Source organism: Ursus arctos, unplaced genomic scaffold (assembly GCF_023065955.2).
Source record: "Ursus arctos isolate Adak ecotype North America unplaced genomic scaffold, UrsArc2.0 scaffold_4, whole genome shotgun sequence".
Taxonomy (NCBI): Eukaryota; Metazoa; Chordata; class Mammalia; order Carnivora; family Ursidae; genus Ursus; species Ursus arctos.
Genome location: NW_026623056.1, coordinates 27,038,231 through 27,060,475, shown reverse-complemented (window position 1 = coordinate 27,060,475; position 22,245 = coordinate 27,038,231). Strand labels below are relative to the sequence as shown.

Here is a 22,245-nt window from a genome sequence, read left to right as displayed (position 1 = left end):
GTCATGAATGCTTTTATCTCAGCAGCGTGAGCCTGATGACAACTCTCTGCTTTTCAGAGGTTTTCAAGCCTTTTAGTCTCTGCCCTGAGCAGTTTCAAAACTCTGCAATTACCTTGACGGGAAAATTGGCCTTGTGTTTGATGACCCTCAAGTCTTCAATACTGTTATTCCAGCTTCATCAGAAGACCTAGAGCTCTGCCAGTTTTACCAGTAAAACCACTTTTTGGTTGCAAGTATCTGTTCACTTCTCAAAAGTCTCTCTTCTCTCAAATCTCAGCCCTGAATTTAGTCTTCATTGTTTCAGTAGCTCCCTGATGCTTTTCGGTAGGCAATTTTGCTTTTTTTTTTCCCCTTTTAAAGCGAGAGAGATCACAGAAGGAGAGGGAGAAGACGACTTGCTGCTGAGCAGTGAGCCTGACGCGGGGCTCAATCCCAGGACCCTGAGATCATGACCCGAGCTGAACGCAGACGCTTAACAGACTGAGCCACCCAAGTGCCCTGGCAATTTTACATTTCTATTTGGCTCTTCTCATTGCTCTCAGCAGGAATGTAGTCCTGCTGCAGTGCTACCTGGAAAAGCGTTAAGTCTTGCTTTTCAAGTAATTTAAAAATAGTACCTGAAAGCTAAATAGATTCAAATCGACTCACAATGCTATATTTTTTTCCCACACTGAAAAAAATCTTCCTGAATTATGATTTTTAAAATGTAAAGGCAAAAAATACCCTTCAGAGTGGTGCAGGCTGAGATTAATAAGCTCCCTTTATCTTGCAAAAATATATATATATATATATATTTTAAAGATTTTATTTATTTATTTGACAGAGAGAGACAGCGAGAGAGGGAACACAAGCAAGGGAGTGGGAAAGGGAGAAGCAGGCTTCCCACCGAGCAGGGAGCCTGGTGCATGGCTCGATCCCAGGACCCCGGCATCATGACCTGAGCCAAAGGCAGACGCTTAACGGCTGAGCCACCCAGGTGCCCCATCTTGCAATATATTTTTTTAAGTTTATTTTTTTAGTAATCTCTAATATTCAACATGGTGCTCAAACTCACAACCCTGAGATCAAGAATCCCATGCTCTTCTGACTGAGCCACCCAGGTGCTCCTATCTTGCAACATTTTAAAAACATTTAAATTTTGACTAGATGATACATTCAGTATGACTGAAAATTCAGAAAGTAGAAAAGAACAGAGTGAAAAGTCATGCTTCCACTCCTATCTCCCAGCCACACGGTTTCTCTCCCTGTTGGCAACATTTATTGCTTCTCTTTCTAGACATTTTATGCAAATACATGTATATATCTTTTCATATCAGTAAAGTGGTTTTGTTGTTAATTGCTATATAGTATTTCATCGTACCATCATTTATTATCTATTGATGCGACATTAAGGTTGTTTCTAAGATTATTACTATAAACAGTGCCATACAAAAATATTCTGTACATGTCATTCTACACACATGTAAAGACAGCTTTAGGAAATTCCTAGAGATAGAATTGCCAAATTCGGAATTGGGATTTTAAATTTTCTCTTGATACCAACCAACAGATAAGTGCCTATTTCCCCACACTCTTGCCAAGATTTAAACACAAATACACAAAAGCAAAACAAAAAAGCATGTTTGTCTTAACTAATATGAAGGGTAGAAAAATGTATAAACATTAGTATAAGTGACATTATGCATCTTTTCACATATTTAAAAGACATCTGTATTTCCTTTCCTGGGAACTATGTTTCTTGGGAACATTTCTCATTTTCCTTTTGAGTTATTAGTCATTTTCATAATGTATCGGCAGATACTTTGTATAAAGGAAATGGGCTCTTTGTGATGAATTGCATCTACTCCCCCCCACCCCTCCTGCCGTTTGCCAAGTCTTCCAATTTTCCATTATGGTAGTAGTTTTTGTTATGCAGAACTTCCTATTTTTATGTAGCTAATTTTTATTTTTTAATTGTGGTAAAATACATATAATAGTCCATTTTAATTTTTATTATTTTAATTTTCAGATTCTCAACCTCTGCACAGTTATGGTGCTCCCCGAGAAGTTAAACACTCTCTTATCCCTCCACAAAAATGAGTGGAAAAAGTAGCAATACACTCTAGTGACTGATACAAACATTTATTAGTTTCTGATGAAAAGGCATATAAAGTAGGACTATCAGAAAAACTAATAGAGAAATTAAAATTTATCTTAAGGTCAGGAAGACTTCTTCACAGACAATTAAGTGGTTAAATGTATAAATCCTGTATGTGTCACACTATTTTTTTCCCCTTTTTGGTCATGGACTATTCCAGGAAAATTTAATTATACAACTTTTGAGGAGTTCCAACAGTGTCTACCCTAAGATGTGACATGAAATTGCTCTTAGAAAAATATTGGTTTGATGAGAAGACAGATTTTAGTGTATTCGGGAGAAATTTGGTTAGTTTCTGACTAGACTTCATTTCAGCACAATCATTTCCCAGAGGGCAATCGCTTTATTTTTTTTTTGAGAAAGGGCAAACTAAATTTTAAATTAGCATCAGAATTTTACCCATTATTACCCAATCAATATTGAAATAGATGCCAGTAAGTGTGCAAAGATTAACAGAATTTCAGTTACAAAATTTGGAGTAAAAAAATCTTAGTAATGTACAAGAATATTGACAAATTTAAGCTACAATTAGCTCTAGGATGTTTTATTTTTACTGTAAAAGGATGGACAACTAGAGAACAGCAGAAATGCTGTTAAAACTCCTATTTGCTTAAAGTTGTTCATACTAATGAAAAAAGGTTAATAGTCTCTAAGTTAAATTTCACAAAATGAAATCACTGCCTTCTGATTTAACTTTCAGGGGTAAGACGGCAAAACCCAAGCATCAGACTTTCTTTTTCTGTCCATAAACACATACAAAAGTCAACATCGATACAAATGGTAATGTAACACATGGTTATGTCTCAGGTCCCACAACAAAAGATATTATGATATTTAACTCTCCTGCAGTAAAGTCCCATTTTTTTTCCCTGGAATAGCAGATTAATTGAAATGTGAAATCCCTAAATTTCAGGCAATTTAGCAATTGATTTTGAATTTGACACCAGATACAATGGTGTGAAAAGCTATAAAACCCCAGTGTTTTCCATGTCATTTAGCAAAGAGAGATGGGAGAACCCTCTACCAAACTTCACCTGCTACTCCATCCCAGGCCCAGTTTCTGATTACTCTCTTAGTTCCAACACTTCCAAACTGTCAATCTGTCCCACTGAGCCACACCCCAACTCTTCACTCCTTTTGCATCAAGAGCCTAGTTTCCTGTCAACTAATCCCTAATTTTCCAGGAAACTCTGATTTTTCTGATTTCACATTGATCATAAACCATTTTAAATAGAAGAAAATGCTATAATAGTTAAAATAATTGAAGTGGAGATGAAAACTACATTACTTTAGTGTTATGGAAGATGCATTTCAAGTGCTCTGCAAATACATGGCAAAGTAGCAAGAAAACTTACCCCGCCTGGGTTCCTAACTACCCGGTATAGTATTATCTTGCTTTGATTACTAGTCAGGACAAGAAGGGAAGCAAAGGCCATAAAACATGCATTTTTGGGAAACAGAATGGCACTTGAAGATTTCTTGGGAGTTCGCCAAGGCATTTTTATATCCATAAGGATTGTCAAACTTAGTACATCACAGTTATTAAAAAAGCAAAGGGTTGGGACTCCTGCTTACCACTGAGTTTGGCAGAAACACATTTGCATATTCCTCCCTTGTAATCACACAGTCCTTTATAGACAATGAGTGTGACCATTATGAAGAGTCTATGATAGAAAAGAGAGCTTCATAATCCAGCTTCACTACATTATAAAACACTCCTTCTCCCCATGCATTACTTTGTATATCTCTGAAACATCTGAAAAATACTTTTCTGTGACTTACTAGGCTGTAGGGAATGAGCACTTTTAGATACATCACAATTATCTCTAGAAGAATTTGGCATCTTTCTCCCATTAACTGAATGTTTCAACTGGATCTTAAAAGACGGCTGCCAATTTTCATTTTTTGAGCCTCTCCGAGATTTTGAATGCTCTACATCAGTCTGTCTTTTGAAGCTCCTGTCTTTGGAATTCTTCCTCTGTCTATTTAGCAATTTGTCTGGAGGTGAAGATGTAGGACGTAAATGATACTCATCTGGGGATCCTTTTTGCCGGTTTGGCTTCTTTTGTTCTTTATCTACTTCTTTCTGAAGCTCTAACGCTAACAACCTATCCTGTTCTTCTTGTTTATGTCTCTCAAAAAGTAAGCGTTCCAAATCTATCAGTTTTTGGGTAAAGCTGATTTCTGTTTCCTCTTGGTCTGAGGAAGCTTCGGGGAACATTTTCCTTCTTTTTGCAGAAACACATGGATCCCTGACTGCTTCAGACAAAGAGTCCGGGTTTTTTCTTTTGGAAACATCTTTACTGATCGGTAGGCAAGACTCTTCATTTTTTGTCTCACCTGTATTACTCCCAATTACCTGTGTCATACCTGATAGAGTGCACCCACTCTCTGTTTTGCCACAAGGCTTAACTGCAGCTTCTCCAGAGCAGGGAACTCTGGCTTCAGGTCCCTCATGATTTAGGACACATAACTCTTTATCATGATTGGTCGGTCTCATTTTGACTTTTCCTTCAAGGCACCATTCTCTACCGCTGGCACATAACTGAGGCATCGGTGACTCTGAAGACTTTTCACCTTGTTCTTGAATTTCCGTGCATATTTGTGGAGAAAGTGTTGGCATATCTTCCTCGATTTCTGTATCTTGCCATGTAAGGCTCTTTACAACACTACTATCAGTTTCCTGTAGAAAACAGAAAAAGACCGGGTGAGCCATGGGAAAAACATCAAGTCATAATAGAGAAGTCTAATTATTGTGATACTCTTGAGTTTTCGCTGTAAGATAGTTAGCATCACTACTAATAACACATATTAATTCTGAATAGTATTTTTATCGTGTGTGCCAATTTAGATTAAGACATTCCTTCATTTTCACTCCCATGAAAACCTACAGATTAAAACCCACAAACTGGCACCAGGACCTGACCTCTCTTTCACCTTATGAACTTCCTTTAGCCCAGAGGTTTTAGCCCCTTTTTGTGCCATGGACTCTCTACCTTTCAGCATTTTGGTGACACTTACAGACCTCTTCTGAATACTTTAAAATATAAAAATAAGTACATAGGATTACAAAGGGAATAATTTATACTGCAACACAATTATTAAAATGTTGTCATTCCTGATGTAATGTGCATCTATTAATACATTAAATAGTAAGATCTAGGGGGGATGTCTAATACTGAAGAAGGGATGAGTAACAATATTTCAAGAAACCTGCCACAAATGTAACATGATAAAAACCTGTGCTTTCCACTGATGACCAAGGGCACAGCTTTTGCTAACAGTATTATGGTTTGATGTCTACATTCGTAATTAAAGGAGTGACAGGTTAGGTAAAAGTAAAGCTCAATCTTTTCCTCCATTGAAGTTCATATGTACTCTCTAGATTCTAACCACAGACCTAGACCTTAGGTTAAGGACACTTGTTTTAAAAAAAAAAAAAAAAAGAAAAGAAAGAAAGAGAAAAAAAGAAAGGAAGGAAGGAAAGAAAAAGAAGAGGAAAATTAAAAAAAAAAAAAAAAAAAAGAACCCTTGCCTTTGCCAGTATATTTTTCTTTTCACTTACAGGTCTTAGGTAAGTAAAGACCTAGGATTAGTTTTGACCATAGAAAAGCCTTAAGAAAGGCTTTGGTGAAAATGTGCCTCAGAACAAAAATTACTCCTTGTTGTTAGAGACCTTAAATCTGTTCTTTTACCTACTTCGATTTGCCTTTATTATTCCTTATAGCATTTCTTATGAACCAGATCGGTCTGGACTGGATAAATTCCAGGTTACTTAACTAGTTTTGCTATGAAAATGAACACCAGGGTAGAACAAACACCCCCACCCTACAAGGCCTCTTCCATCCTCAGTTCTAGTATGAGCCAGACCACCTGGACTTGAATCCTCCCCCCTAGCATCTCTACTTAAGGGACCCTGTACAAGTCTCTTATCTACGTGCGCCTTAGTTAACTCTTAACTGTAAAATGGGCACAAGAATGAATACCTACCTTACAGAGTTGGTGCTTGTGATGGAGACCGAAGAAAATAATACGTAATCTGGCACATGGTAAACACCAATTAAATGATAGGTTTTAAACTACCCAGCTGAGTTTTAAAACCTCTTAGTAAATAAAGAGTTAACAAAACTTCTTTGCAGGAATCAACCTTGGTGTCAGCTCACATTTCCTAGTTCCATTTTCCTGGAAACCCGATAAAGGTGCAATGTCACCTGTGTTACTAGGCCACACAGCTTATGGTAAAAATGACCTCACCAGTGAATTCCATCTATAATAAGAGAACTATGAGTGATCTGTAAGCACCCAATAGGAAACCAAATCTTGGCTTCTGTAAGGGACTTATAACTCTTCTGACCTGGCGTGTTCCCTCCCAGGACCCCTGGAAGCTACACCCATGGGTTGTTACAATAAATAACTGACTCTTATGGGGCACAGGGCTTCTAAGCCAGGGTGGTTTCCACAGTTCCTGCATTGTCTCATTTCCAGGCTGTCACTTAGAAGCCCTACAGTGAAGACTCCTGCTGCACAGACATGCCTGATGCTTCCCTACTTGCATGCTGTTTCTCATCCTCTAATTTTCACTTAAACTGAAGCTGGTACCGGGGGTAGACTATTCGGTTTTGCGAGTTTGATTGTCTAAGCCAGGGATCCACAAAGCATGGCCCATAAACCAAATTCAGCCTGCTGCTTGATTTTATAAATAGTTTTACTTGGTCAAAGAGAAGCGTATTTGTTTACATATTGTCTGGATGCTTTCACACGAAAACAACATAGTTGAATAGTTGTGACAGAGACCGCAGGGCCACAAAGATATTTACTATCTGGCCCTTTAGAGAAGAAGTTTGTTGATTTCTACTCTTGGTGAGCCTAAGATGACTAAGAAAGGGTATTCCATATACTACAGTGATTAAAAATAAAAAGTCAGGAAACTGTAAGTATTAGCAATCGATCGCATTAGTAAACTTGCCGTACTAAGAACATCTTGAGCGTCCACATACCTTCAACATGGAGTTCTTCCTGCTTTCTTGTACAATTTCAAGCTGTGATGCTGACCCAAACTGAGATTTGGGGGACAAATACCTTAAAAAAAAAAAAAAAGTTTACCAAAGTTTGAATGGTTTGACAGACAAGTGGCATGTAACCAATTATAATAAGCCAGATTAGCTATTTACGTGAAGGTTGTCTGGTCTGCTGCTTGGCTGATTGATCAGAAAGAGTGTATTCTATCTCCTTGTCTCAGGTATTCTGGCCTAATTCCAGCCCAAAACTTAAAAGGCTGAGTATTGATATTTTAGTGAAAAACAGCAGAAAAGGAAGTAAAAGTCAAATCTACTTACTTCTCAAAAAAAATTCAAAGGTAGATAAGCACTGAAATAACGCAAGACTATAAAGTCTTTCCAAAAGTAATGGAAATGACATTTTAAATCAGGAGAAAGGAGATGTTTCTTTTCAATGCCAGGAATTCTAGCTGTTTTCTACAGTTTTAATGTCTACCATTGGGAAAGCACTCATGATTAGATTCTCTACCACTCTGGTATAGAGACTTTGCTAGATACACATTCCGTATCAACTACCTGCCTAGAGAACTACAAATACATCAATACATCAGTGTAAGAGCACCTCTAAACTTCTAAGCATCTTTACTAGGCTGTTTACCACTGAAAACATGGAAGTTTGCAATATGATGAAAAATGTTATAAAAAAATGGGAATAAAAGGACAGGTTATGAGATGGTAGGTATACTTAAAAAACTGTAAAAAATCCAAACACATATATAACTATGCTTAAAAATGGCAGAGATCTCCTAAAAAGTTGGCTGTCTTCAAGTGGTGGTAACTTTGGGTGATTTTCAAGGAGTATCTAGCTGTTGTTTTTAAAATTAAAGAGAACAAGAGAAAAATATCTGATTGCAACTAATAAGTAAAACCCTAAGTTCCACTGTGTCCAAAGTACCAATGAGTAGTATGTGGAACAATAATAAAATCTAGACAAAGATGTCATATAAAGAACAAAGAACAAATAATACCCCTTATAGATTAGAGTATCTAAACCACATATTTAGTTGAATCAATCTAAATACTTACTCTGCAAACTTGTAAGTATGAGAACTACCTTTTCAATTGATAAGAGAAAACAGGAGCCCAAGTTTAGTCTTATTTATTTATTTATTTATTTATTTATTTATTTATTTGAGAGAGAGCGTGCACGCACACACATGTGTGCACGTGAGGGGAGGGGCAGAGGCAGAGGGAGAGAGAGAATCTTAAGCAGGCTCCACGCCCAGCATGGAGCCCGGCCTGTGGAACAAGTGGCTCAATCCCACAACCCTGAGATCATGACCTGAGTCAAATCAAGAGTTGGACGCTTAACCGACTGAGCCACCTAGGCACACCTAGTCTCACATATTTTCTTTCAAAGCCAGAAAATCCCTTTTGCCAAGGTTGGATACTGTTACCAAAATAGAATTACTACAGCATAATAGTTTTTGTTTTTTTTGAAATCCACAAGCAGAGAACAAAACGTGACCAGATATTTATTCAACATAATCAGGAAAGATTTATGAACTGTCCTGAATATTCTTTGTGATAACTGGGTAATGTATGAATACATGCTCATTCTAAACAAGTAAATAGAAATAAGAACATAAACGCCACCATCCCTTTCCATGCCTATTTCCTTCTTCACATGTAACCAATTTTTTTAAAAATATGATTTCTATACATACACACTATCTTTTTTTCTTTTTAAGATTTTATTTATTTATTTGAGAGATAGAGACAGCCAGCGAGAGAGGGAACACAAGCAGGGGGAGCGGGAGAGGAAGAAGCAGGCTCCCAGCGGAGGAACCTGATGTGGGGCTCGATCCCGGAACGCCAGGATCACGCCCTGAGCCGAAGGCAGACGCTTAACCGCTGTGCCACCCAGGCACTCCTACACACTCTCTCTTTTTTAAAACAATCATATTCTTCTGTGATTTCCTTTTTTGCACTTATGTCTTAAAGATCTAAGAGAGTATATATAGGCCTAACTCATGAAAACAAATAGTTTACAAGAGAATAGCTGCAAAACATATGTAAGAATCACAATACATCGTGGTTGGGGGGGGGGATACTGACTGGGAAAAGGCACCATTGAACCTTTTGGAAATATTCTGTAGCTTAATCTGGAGGATGGTTTATACATAGGTAAAAATTCACCAAAACTACACTTAAGATTAGTGCACTTTAATATATGTATGTTTCAATTTTTACAAGTTTTAAATCTTTATATTATCATAAAATTCCTTGTATTTATCACCTGGTTTAAGTGTGGGGGGGGAGGATCATTGATTTTAAAATCCTTTATGGGGCCTCCTCTTTGTCCCCCACCTCAGAGTCAGTGACTATCCTGAGTTTTTTATTTCTTACTTTTAAAAACAGTTTTACCACACATTTGAATCCCTCAACATGTATTGCTTAGTGCCGCATGATTTTGACCTTCACACATAACGGAATCATAGTACATGTACTCTACAACTTTTTTCTTCATCCATTTTCATGATTCCTGTATGCTACCCTCAGCTAGATTCACTTTGACTGCTGGACAGTATTCAGTTCTACTTGGGGATATCTGGGTGCTTCTGCTCTTTGCTATTATGAATAGCACTGCTGGGAACATTCCTGATATCTTCTGGGGCTTCTTTGGCATCTACACCCCAGAGCCCTAGAGTATCAACATTTTAACACTTCCACCAAACATGTAAGTGCTCCTTATTGTCTAGGACACTTAATAATGACAGAAAACTTAATTTTTCCAATAGGATAAGTGTGAAATGCTACCTCACTGTGATTTTAATTTGTGTTTCCTTAATCACTAATAAGGTTCAATATCTTTTCAAATATATATTAACTTCTAGGTTTTGTTTTCTATGAAGTCAAAATTTTTTACCTATTTTTCTACTGATCTTTTTCTTACTCAGAGGTGGGTATTTCTTTAATAGTACGTTACCTTTTTTCAGTTAAATAAGTTAAAATTTCTTCTTTTTTTTTGAAGTAGGCTCCACACCCATCGTAGAGCCCAACATGGGCCTGAACTCACTCATGAGATCAAGACCTGAGTTGAGATCAAGAGTCAGATGCTTAACCTACTGAATAACCCAGGTGCCCCAAGTTAAAATACCTTCTTAAAGATAAAAGATCATCATTTTATCCTCTAGAGGTATTCTGATAAAAACATTTTTTTTAAAGGAAGTTTTTTTTTTTTTTAATTTCATTTATTTATTTATCAGGGAGAGAGAGACAAGCAGGGATAGTGGCAGGAAGAGGGAGAAGCAGGCTCCCCACTGAGCAAGGAGCCAGATGTGGGACTGATAAACCCAGACGTCCTGATAAGAACATTTAAAATCTTATAATCTAATTATGTTTTGCTCTTTAAAATATCCTTCCCCCCACACCTCGGTGGCTCAGTCGGTTAAGTGTCTGCCTTTAGCTCAGATCATGATCCAGGGTCCTGGGATCCCATTCCACAACGGGCTCCTTGCTCAGTGGGGAGCCTGCTTCTCCCTCTGCCTGCTGCTCCCCCTGCTTGTACACACGCTTGCTCTCTGACAAATAAAATCTTCTAAAAAAAAAAAAAAATCCTTCCCCAAAGATAATCTCCTTTATTTTTCTAAAGTTTTATAGTTTGTCTTTTACTATTTATTTTTCAAAGAGTTTATTTATTTATTTGACAGAGAGAGAGAGAGGGAGAGCGGGAAGCCCGACCCGGGGCTCGATCCCAGGACCCTAGGATCATGACCTGAGGCCGAAGGCAGCTGCTTAACTGACTGAGCCACCCAGATGCCCCAGTATAGTTTGTCTTTTTAATAAGATCTTTCATTCACCTTAATTTTTATATATAGTATGAGTAGACATCCAAGCTCATTTTTTCCTTATATATCAATTGTCCCAGCAGCATTTATTGACAAATTCATCCTTTTCCCACTGATGAGCAATGATGACTACCGTACTGGTTACCCAAAGTACCCCAAAACTTAGTGGCTTAAAACAACAAACATTATCTCACAGTTACTGAGAGTCAGGAATCCCAGAGCAGCTTAGCTGGGTGGTTCCAGCCTAGGATCCCTCTTTAGGGTCTAGTGAAGATATTGGTCAGTTATCTAAAGGCTTGACTGGGGCTAGAGGATCACTTTCCAAGAAGACTCACTCACAAAGGTTATTCTGGAGGTCCCACTTCTTTACTGGCTGTTGGCAGAAGGCCCCAGTTCCTTACCACGTGGGCCTCTCCATAGGGCTGCTCACAACAGGGCAGCTAAATTTTCCGGAGCAAGTAAACCGAAAGAGAAAAGTCAGAGTGCCTTTTAGAACTTAGTCCCCAAAGTGTACAGTGTCCCTTCAGGTAATTCTATTTGTATACTTAAGTCCAGCCCATATTCAAGGGGTGGAGAATTGGGCTCTGTCTGTTTAAGGGAGGAGTTATCAAGGCATTTGCGGACATATTTTATAAACACCAAAGCCCTCATGAAGGCTGCATAAGTTGCTGTACTTCTAAACTATTACATTGCCTCAATCATTTTGTTTATCTATCCCTGTGCAAACATCACATACACTTACTTATTTTAAAGTATCCAACTCTCCACCACACATTTTATCTCTCTGGTGGTATCTGAAAGCCCTTTCTCTTCCATATAAATTTTTAAGTCAGTATGTCAAATTTAAAAAAAGGTTAGGATTGTGATTTCAATCGCACTGAATCTGTTGATCAGTTTGGGGAGATGTGACGTTAAGCATTACTGTAATATTAGATATCTTCCAATCCACGAATCCTGCACATTTCTTTAATATGATAAAATTTTATAATATTCTCCACAAGGTCTTATAGATTTTGCAGTAAATTTATTTCTAAGGACTTTTTCTTTTCTTTTCTTTTCTTTTTAAGATTTTATTTATTTATTTGACAGAGAGAGACAGCCATCGAGAGAGGGAACACAAGCAGGGGGAGTGGGAGAGGAAGAAGCAGGCTCACAGCAGAGGAGCCTGATGTGGGGCTCGATCCCATAATGCTGGGATCACGCCCTGAGCCGAAGGCAGACGCTTAACCGCTGTGCCACCCAGGCGCCCCTAAGGACTTTTTATTTTCTAATGCTATAATAAACTGAATCTTAAAGTTTCATTTCCAACAGACTTTTTGTACGGAGTTTATATCCACCAAACCTGGTAAACTCATTGATTTTAAAAATGTATCTCTGAACTCTCAGATTTTCAATGTATTTTCTATATTCCACATCTAATAACAATGGTTTCTTTTTCAAGCTTATATCATTTGTTTCCTTTTATTGTCTTACTGTGCAGACTAAAATCTCTAGTACAACATTGAACAGAAGTGGTAAATAGCAGGCCACCCTTGTGTTTTCCTGTTCTTAATGGGAATGACTTCAATTTTCTACCATAAAGTATGATATCTGGTATAAATTTCCTAGTAGATATCCTTTAACAGGTTAAGTTTCTTCCTATTCCCACTTTATTAAGAATTATCACTCCCATGCTTTTGATATTTAAACAGTTAATAAGTTAATAGTTAATAGGTTAACATTATATAATTGTCTAATATTAAGCCAGCAATGTATTCCTGGAATTGTCATCTTAAATATATTCTTGTGGCACCTGAGTAGTTTAGTCGGTTAAGTGTCAGACTCTTGGTTTCAGCTCAGGTCATGATCTCAGGATCCTGAGACAGAGCCTCTCATCGGGCTTTGCACTCAGGGTGGAGTCTGCTTGGGATTCTTTACCCTCCCTTTCCCTCTGCTTGTGCACTTGTGCTTTCTCCTTCCACCAGAGAAAGGAAGGGAGGAAGGGAGGAAGGGAGGGAGGGGAAAAGAAAGAAAGAAGAAAGAGAAAGAACAAGAAAAATTATTTTAAATTTATTTAAATTATTTATTTATTTTCAGCTCCCTTTTCCCCCTTTTTCTGATACGGCATTTAAGGTTTTCTAAATACCACTGTAGCCACCTCTCAAAAGTTTCGATGTATAATACTTTCAGTTCTATTATTTCTATCAAAATTTCTTTAACCAATGACTGACTTAGCAGTTTTTCTTAATTTTCAGACACTTGAGTAGTCTTTTTGTCAATCATTTTAAATTTGAGATGAAATCCATATAACATAAAATTAGAGATGAAATCCATATAACACAAAATTAACAATTTTAAAATGTACAATTCAGTGGCATTTTAATATATTCATGAAGTTGTAAAACCATTACCTCTATTTAGTTTCAAAACATTTTCATCACCCCCAAAGGAAACCATGCGTATGTTAAGCAGTAACTCCCCATTCCCACTTCTCCCTGGCCACCGGCAACTACTAACCTGCTTTCTGTCTTTATAGGTTTCCCTACTCTAGCTATTGCACATAAAATGGTATAGAAGGCAACCCTTTTTGTCTGGCTTTCACTTAGCATGTTTCTGAGGCTCATTTATGTGATAGCATATATCAGTATGTCACTCCTTCCTAGAGTTGAGTAATATTCTGTTGTATGGATTATACCACATTTTGTTTATTCATTAATCCTTCAAACGGACACTTGTGTTTGTCTATCTTTCAGCTATCTGAAGTGCTGACACAAAATCTATATACAAATACTTGTTTGAATTCCTGTTTTCAATTCTTTTGAGTAGATAGGTAGGAGTGGGACTGCTGGGTCCCATGGTAATTCTGTTTAACTTTCTGAGGAACTATCAGATTGCACCATTTTACATTCCCACCAGTAATCGTACAAGATTCCAATTTCTCCAATCTTTGCCAACATTTGTTATTTTCCTCTTTTTGGATTACAGACATCCTAGTGGATGTGAGGTGGTAGCTAATTGTGGTTTTGATTTGCATTTCCTTAATGACTAATGATACTGGACATCTTTTCATGTGCTTATTGGCCCTATATACATCATTGGAGAAATGTCTATTCATGTCCTTTGCTCATTTTGAAATTGGATTGTTCGTCTTAAGTCACATAAGAATTCTTTATATATTCCAGAGATTAGACCTTATCTGTTTTTAACTTTGCTTTAACTTTAATCTACTAGTTTCTCAATTTCTCCTTTTAAATTCATCTGTCCATTTCTGTATTTCTAGTAAATGTTTGTCTGTATATATTTCATTTTTTTTTTAAGATTTTTATTTATTTATTCGACAGAGACAGAGACAGCCAGCGAGAGAGGGAACACAAGCAGGGGGAGTGGGAGAGGAAGAAGCAGGCTCATAGCGGAGGAGCCTGATGTGGGGCTCGATCCCATAACAGCAGGATCACTCCCTGAGCCGAAGGCAGACGCTTAACCGCTGTGCCACCCAGGCGCCCCTGTATATATTTCAAAGTATTTATTTAGGTACATGAAGATTCGTGACAGTTATATCCTTTGAGCAGAACAATAGTACATCAATATAAAATATCTCTGCTTTACTCTTAATGGTTTTTCTCTTTTCTACTTTGCATATATCAGCATTAACTATATTGATATTGAGACATCTATTTTTCTCTTTTGATAGCAATCTCATTTACCTGCCCACCAAATCTCCCATCTCCCTGCTCCAAAATGAAAATCTCTATGAGTTTTGGAAGGAGGTAAATTACCTGCACATATTTACTCAATTGAGCCAAAAGCCCTTACGTATGTTTATTAATTTATTTTTTAAAATAGGTTCCACACCCAACATGGGACGTGAACTCATGACCCTGAGATTAAGAGCTGCATGACCTACCAACTGAGCCAGCCAGATGCCCCTATTTTTAAACTCCAGATCGTGGTTCTTAAACTTTTCCAATTGTTAATTACTATGGGAAAGCTTACAACCTCGTAAAATCATCAACTCTACCTGCTCCTGGAGGGGTGTTGTAAGAAGACTAATCTAGTCCACTACTAAATCACTACTGACTACCTGACTCATGCTTTCTGTATAGTAGAGAAGAAATATAGTGCATTAACTGAGAAAAAGAGGGTGGGGGGTGACCTAGATGCCAAGTTCAGTGAGGATGACCTTATATAGGACTAGCTTTTCTTATTTGAATCTAAGCCAAGAGAAAAAGGAATCCAACTGGTTAATTCCGAGAAAATGGGAACATGAAAATCCTGAGGCATCAAGATAAAAAAAGACTTCAGGGACACCTCGGTGGCTCAGTCAGTTAAGCATCTGACTCTTGATTTTCGCTCACGCCATGATCTCAGGGTTGTGAGACTGAGCCCTGCGTCAGGGGATCCACGCTGGGTGTGGAGCCTGCTTGGGATTCTCTCCCTCTCCCCCTGCCTCCCCTTCCCCACTCTCTCCCCCTTCCTCTTAAAACAAAACAAAACAAGACAAGACAAGACTTCACATCTCTCTTCATGCTAACCAGGCATCTAAGCTATGTGAGTAGCACCCTTATTTTCACTTTACATCAATCTCAGACCATCTCAGACCATCTGGAGAGTTTTTATGCAAAATTCATGGACAAAATTTTAACAATCAGCAGACTATACGAGCAAAACACCAGCATACAGTAAGTGATCAATAAATAACTGATGGGGCACCTGGGTGGCTCAGTCAGTTAAGCATCTGACTCTTGATTTTGGCTCGGGTCATGCTCTCAGTGTTGTAACGACGAGCCTCACATTGGGTTCCGCTCTGGGCATGAAGCCTGCTGAAGATTCTCTCTCTCCCTCTCGCTCTGGCCCTCCCCAACCCCCTGTCCATGCACACGAGCTCTGTCTCTCGCTCTCTCCCTCTCTAAATAAATAAATAAATAAATAAATAATCATGCTCACTTACTTATGAATATCTCCAGTGTTTGTTTGTTTGTTCTTACTTTTCTTTTGAGACTTGGTTGTGACTGTATCAGATTTCCTGGAATTCAAGGGAGAAGCCAAGACACTTCCATCACAGAAATTGTTCTTCAACAGAAAAAGCATAACAGACATTATTTTTAAAAATTATAATAAAATAAGCTATTATTTTGACTAATTCAGAATCCACAACAGAATTTTTCAGGAATTATACTCTCATTTAAATTCTACACATCCTTTGAATAACACCGACCATGCAAAAATTAGTATAAATAGGATTATGCTCATCCAAGTTGGTCTACATTAATTACATTTTTACTCTGCATTATAAAACACAAAGAGCATGATACTAAAATCATTTTTCTAATGAATGGCTTCATGTAACTACCTTAATCTATAGGGGAAAATTCCAAAGAGTTGCGGATATACCCGGAATAAAAGGTAATTTTATGTAAAAATAATTTGATTTAGGGATTTAAGAGCATACCAATACCATAAATATTTACCTACTATCCCAGTCTCATAAGCTTCTCACTACACTACTGGAAAAATTAATATACTTCGTGGTGGTAGACACTTGGCCCTGGACCACCAAACTTTCTCATGTAAACCCAGAATTCTTCTAAAAGATCAATAGATCTACTCTTATAATCCCTGCTAAAAACAAGATTTAGAACAAGACTCTTGACAGGTAAAGATTACCCCAAATTCTCCTCTTTGATGTATTTTCTTACCTATGTCATTTGTTTTTTTATTGACAAATGTCTTTTAATTTCCTGACTGTACCTTTTCAAAACTATTCTACTAAAATTTTAAAAAGAAGAAATATATTAAGAAGGGCAGGGGTGCCTGGGTGGCCCAGTTGGTTAAGCTTCTGACTCTTGACTTTGGCTGAGGTCTGAGTTCAAGGTTGTGGGATCAAGGCCCATGTTAGGCTCTTTCCTGGGCATGGAGCCTGCTTGGGATTCTCACTCTCTCTCCTCTCCCTCTGACCCACCTCCCCCTCTAAAAAAAGGGGGAGGTATATAATCTACAACTTAGGTACACTATTACGAATCCTAGGCCTCTCAAAAAAAAAATCCCAATTCTGGATATATTTTGTTTTGGTAAGTGTATTTTAAGATATTTGTTGTTTAGGGGCGCCTGGGTAGCACAGTCGTTAAAGCGTCTGCCTTCGGCTCAGGGCGTGATCCCGGCGTACCGGGATCGAGTCCCACATCGGGCTCCTCTGCTATGAGCCTGCTTCTTCCTCTCCCACTCCCCCTGCTGTGTTCCCTCTCTCGCTGGCTGTCTCTCTGTCACATAAATAAATAAAATCTTAAAAAAAAAAAAAAAAAAAAGATATTTGTTGTTTAAAAGTAGAGGAATTGTTTTCAGAGGTTCTCAAACATGAATGCATACCAGGCTTCCCTAGATGCCTCTGGGAATGGTATTTCCTAAATCCCATCTCCAGAGAATCTGATGCAGTAGGCTTAGAACAGGTACGGGAATTTGTATTTTAAAAGAACCCCAGGTGATTCTGCCAAATTCTTTCAAATCACTGGGTCCCACTGTACTCTCAAGTCTTAAAGCATGGTTTTATCATCCCTTCTTCTATTCATGTAGTAATTTAACTACAGCAAGATAATAAAATCCAGGTCTAGTGTATTACTTAAAAATTTAATGTGCTTCACTTGCAAAAAGTGATTTGCATCCATACAATGGAATATTATACCACTCTTAAAAAGAATGAGATAAAACCATATGTATTTCCAGGAACAATCTTTAAGACATATCAAGTGAAAAAATGGAACAAAAAACCAGTGTGACTGATACATTCTTTTCAGGTGAATAAAAAAAATGAGAAACTATTAATAGTGCTAAACCTTGGGGAAAGAGACTAATGTAATGGAACGGGAATGAGAATACAGAGGTGGAAGGGAGAGAGGAAGCTTTCACTGTAAATAGCTTTCCTACATACTCTGAATTTACTAACATATTAAAAAAATTTTTTTACATATACTTCAATGGGAGCAAATATGTAAAAACAAGCAAAAAGTGTAATAATATGTAAAAAAAAAATTTTTTTTTTAAAGATTTTAGTTATCTGACAGAGAGAGAGACAGCCAGCGAGAGAGGGAACACAAGCACGGGGAGTGGGAGGGGAAGAAGCAGGCCCACAGCGGAGAAGCCTGATGCAGGGCTTGATCCCATAACGCCAGGATCATGCCCTGAGCTGAAGGCAGACCCTTAACGACTGAGCCACCCAGGCGCCCCGCAAAAAAAAATTCTTTTTAAGTAGAGCAAATATGTCAGAAATTGCTTCTAGTCATAGTGATCATTTCCTCAGATCTTTGAAAACCACACAGTCGGGACGCCTGAATAGCGCAGTTGGTTACGCGGCCAATTCTTGGTTTCAGCTCAGGTTGTGATCTCACAGTTGTGAGATGGAGCCCTGAGTCGGGTTCTGCACTCAGGGTGGCGTCTGCTTGAGATTATCTCTCCCTCTGCCCCTCCCACTTGTGCTCTCTCACTCTAAAATAAGTAAATCCTTTAAAAAAAAGCAAGCAAGCAAGCAAGCAAAAGAAAACCAGAGAGTCAAAAGGAACATTAATACTTCAAAGTTCTCTCCTAAAACTTACAATATTAATGCTTAGCTTTCTTGCTAGTTCTTCATCACTTCTCAGCTGTTCTTCCATCTCTCTTCGCCTTTTTTCTGCCTGTTGTTTTTCCTCCTCTTCCTCCTCTGCTAGTAATCTCTGTATGTATTCTTCACTGGCTTTGTTTTCTTCTTCCTCACTGGCTCGTCGCTCTGCCTCCACCTTAAACATGATTAATGAAGAACACTTCAGACTCTGAACTTTTTAATATACTTGCAACATTCCTTTCTTTTTTTTTTTTTTTTTTTGTAAGTAGGCTGCATGACCAGTATGGACCCCAACACAGGGCTTGAACTCATGACCCTGAGCTGAGATCAAGGCTGAGATCAAGAGTCAGACACTTACCCGACTGAGCCACCCAGGTGCCCCTCTACTTGCAATAGTTCTTTTTTTTAAGATTTTATTCATTTACTTGAGAGAGAGAATGAGCGGTGGGGAGAGGGAGAGAGAGAGAGAAATACTCCCTGCTAAGCAGGACCCTGATATGTGGCTTGATCCCAGAACCTGGAGATTATGACCTGAGCCAAAGGCAGACACTTAACCAACTGAGCCACCCAGGCACCCCTACACTTGCAATATTTCTTAAGAAGAATGGTAAAAGTAATAAAAAAGAGGGGTGCATGGATGGCACAGCGGTTAAGCGTCTGCCTTCGGCTCAGGGCGTGATCCCGGCGTTCTGGGATCGAGCCCCACATCAGGCTCCTCCGCTATGAGCCTGCTTCTTCCTCTCCCACTCCCCCTGCTTGTGTTCCCTCTCTCGCCGGCTGCCTCTATCTCTGTCGAATAAATAAATAAAATCTTTAAAAAAAAAAAGTAATAAAAAAGAACAAATTGGCAGGAATTAAAATGATTCAAATGGAGTACAAATCTGAAGGCAAATTCCTGCAGAACAGTTCAAGATGTCTCTTCAAGGAAACCTTCCCCAGTCAGCCCAATGACATCTTGATCAAACCCCCATCCTTCCTCACCTCAGTCCTATCACACTCTCAACTACACTGTTACAGTATTTGTGGAAATGTCTCTAGTTAATACTTTTCCTTGGTTAACTGAATGCTATGTGCTAACTAATTTAAGCCTAGATTTCTTAACCAAAACCTAGCAAAGGGGATGGAATGATAAAAATTGAGACTAATCAGGGTCTAACCCTGAAGTTAGGAAGAATCCCTCAGGCATAGTGGGCAGGAGTGGAGTGGCTGCCTGAAGAAGTAACCACAAAGGCGATTATGTGATTTACAAATGAGGAAACAAACATAGAAAAGCAAGTAACTTTCTTAGATCATTAAGTGGCAGAGTGGAGACTCCAACTCAAATTCTAAGACTTAAGGCCATGCTTGTGGTCATTTAAACTATACTTCCTGAAAGAAATAATACAAGAACCATTTTAGAAATCCAAAGGACTTGACTCAAGAATAAGTCCTTGATCTAATTCAAGTGTAGGAGACATAAGGGAAAGTCTTTGTTAAAGAGTAAGTTTTCTTGCTCTTAAAAGAAAGTCATAGGAAAAGACTGCTGCTTCTTCCTCTGCATGTTATATATGCACCTGAGGTTCAAAACTGTGCGGCCATTTTGCTATTAGCCAGAAGTAAAGTACCTGACAGAAATGGAGCTAGAACTCCGAATGAAACCAACCCTGAAGCCCTACCACCCCTGGAATTCCAGTTAACTACAATGTTCTTATTTAAGGTAGTTTAAGTTAGGTTTTCTTTTACTTCTGGTCAAAAGCATCTTTACAGAACCTGTTCTCACTACATTGTTGTAAAGACTAAATTATTCCTTTAAAACTCTTACTTAAGGGGGCACCTGGGTGGCACAGTCAGTTAAGCATCCAGCTCTTGGTTTCAGCTCAAGTCGTGATCTCAGGATTGAGGGACTGAGCCTCATGTCGGCCTCCAAGCTCAGTGCGAAGTCTGCTTGAGATTCTCTCTCTCCCTCTCCACCTCCTGCTCATGCTCTCTCTCTCTCAAATAAATAAATCTTTAAAAAAATAAAATAAAATAAAACCCTTACTTAAGGACACTACTCGGGCATACGTTCACAATTAAGTTAACCACTGTTATTATTATTTTAGTTTTTCTGGAACGTACATGGTCCAATACAGTAGCCACTAGCAACAGGTGCCTACTGAGTAGTTAAAATGTGGACTAGTCCAAATCCAAATGTAGTACAAGTATAAAATACACAAAAGGTTTTGAAGACCAAGTAAGAAAAAATAATGTAAAATCCTTAGATGTTTATACTTAAAAACTTAATTATGTATAATCTGATATATTATTATATAGTTAATGCATATCATTTTACATAGTTAATATGTTCTATACTGATTACACGTATTTTAGATCACATGAAATATTTAACCGTGTTGAATAAAATATACATTAAAATTAATTTCATCTGTTTTTTAAAAAAATCTCTAAAAAATGTGGATACTAGAAAAATTTTAATTATAAATGGGCTCACATCCTATTTCTATTAGACAACACTGCTCTACACTAAGCAGGATGGTAGTAAAAATATTAGGGCTCTCCAAGTATTAATGAAGTTCAGAGGCTCTTCTGTAAGCATTAGTCCCCTCTTTTCCCATTAGGTTCTTCACAATTAGCCCTTCATACTCACCTCATCTAAACTCATTATTTGTGTCCCCCAAAATTCTTATGCTGAAACCCTAATCCCCTACATGACAATATATGGAGGTAAGGGCCTTTGGGAGGTAACTGGGTTATAAGGGTGAAGCCCTTATGAAGGGAATTAGCACCCTTACAAATAAGAATCATGAGAGAAATAATCTCTTTCTCTGCCACGTGAGGACAGAAGGAATAGGCAGCTGTTTACAAGCCAGGAAGCAGGCCCTCATCCAACAGCAGATCTGCCTGTGCCTCAGTCTTGTTCTTCTCAGTTCAGAACTGTGAGAAATAAGTGGTTTTTTTTGTTTAAGCCACTCAGTTCATGGTATTTTTGGTATAGCAGCCCCAATGAAGTAAGACGCCCATAATCTACTACCCTTTTTCCATCCTTTAAGCTCAAAGCTTCAGGGAAATGAAAAAAATCTTTCATAATTAAATGCTTAAGAATCACTATCACAAAAACTAACTCAATGAAAAAGCCACAAGTTAGCAAGATATAAAATTAATATGCAGAACTCAATTACATTCATATACAGAAATAATAACCAGTTGGTAGTTTTAACAATTGAGAAGACAAAAATGATGTAGAAAAACTGGCAAAAAACAAGGACAGTTCACCCCCCAATTATAAAAATGTCCCTTAATTATATGAAAATATAATTTTCCTCATAAGAGAAATACCAAGTAAATCTACACAGAGATAGGACTTCCAGCTTCCAGTAATGATGGAGTAAAACACTGGTGGAAGGGATCTTCCAATAGAAGACAATTTTAAAACCTGGACATTATACAATAAGCAACTACCAAAGGTGGGCGCCTGGGTGGCACAGCGGTTAAGCGTGTGCCTTCGGCTCAGGGCGTGATCCCGGCGTTATGGGATCGAGCCCCACATCAGGCTCCTCCACTATGAACCTGCTTCTTCCTCTCCCACTCCCCCTGCTTGTGTTCCCTCTCTCGCTGGCTGTCTCTATCTCTGTCGAATAAATAAATAAAATCATAAAAAAAAAAAAAAAAAGCAACTACCAAAGGAATCGGAGAGTGAACATAATCAGACAAACT

The 22,245-nt window shown here is 38.2% G+C and overlaps 1 protein-coding gene across 5 annotated transcripts in view; it reads right to left on the bottom strand.

The window, feature by feature from the left end:
• Positions 1-787: 787 nt before the first annotated feature.
• RNF168 (ring finger protein 168) overlaps positions 788-22,245 on the bottom strand; it is a 38,800-nt gene continuing 17,342 nt past the window's right edge. For 3 of the 5 annotated variants that reach the window (XM_026495786.4, XM_026495790.4, XM_026495792.4), the window contains 4 exons: positions 18,548-18,727; positions 15,913-16,034; positions 7,135-7,216; positions 1,940-4,820 (listed from right to left, as the gene is read on the bottom strand). In XM_026495786.4, the coding sequence (XP_026351571.1) occupies positions 3,870-4,820; positions 7,135-7,216; positions 15,913-16,034; positions 18,548-18,727 (1,335 nt within the window). In that variant the 3' untranslated portion in view covers positions 1,940-3,869. Of the gene's footprint in view, positions 4,821-7,134; positions 7,217-15,912; positions 16,035-18,547; positions 18,728-22,245 lie in introns of all 5 variants that reach the window. The other 2 variants (XM_048215015.2, XM_026495798.4) reach the window with 1 other exon arrangement.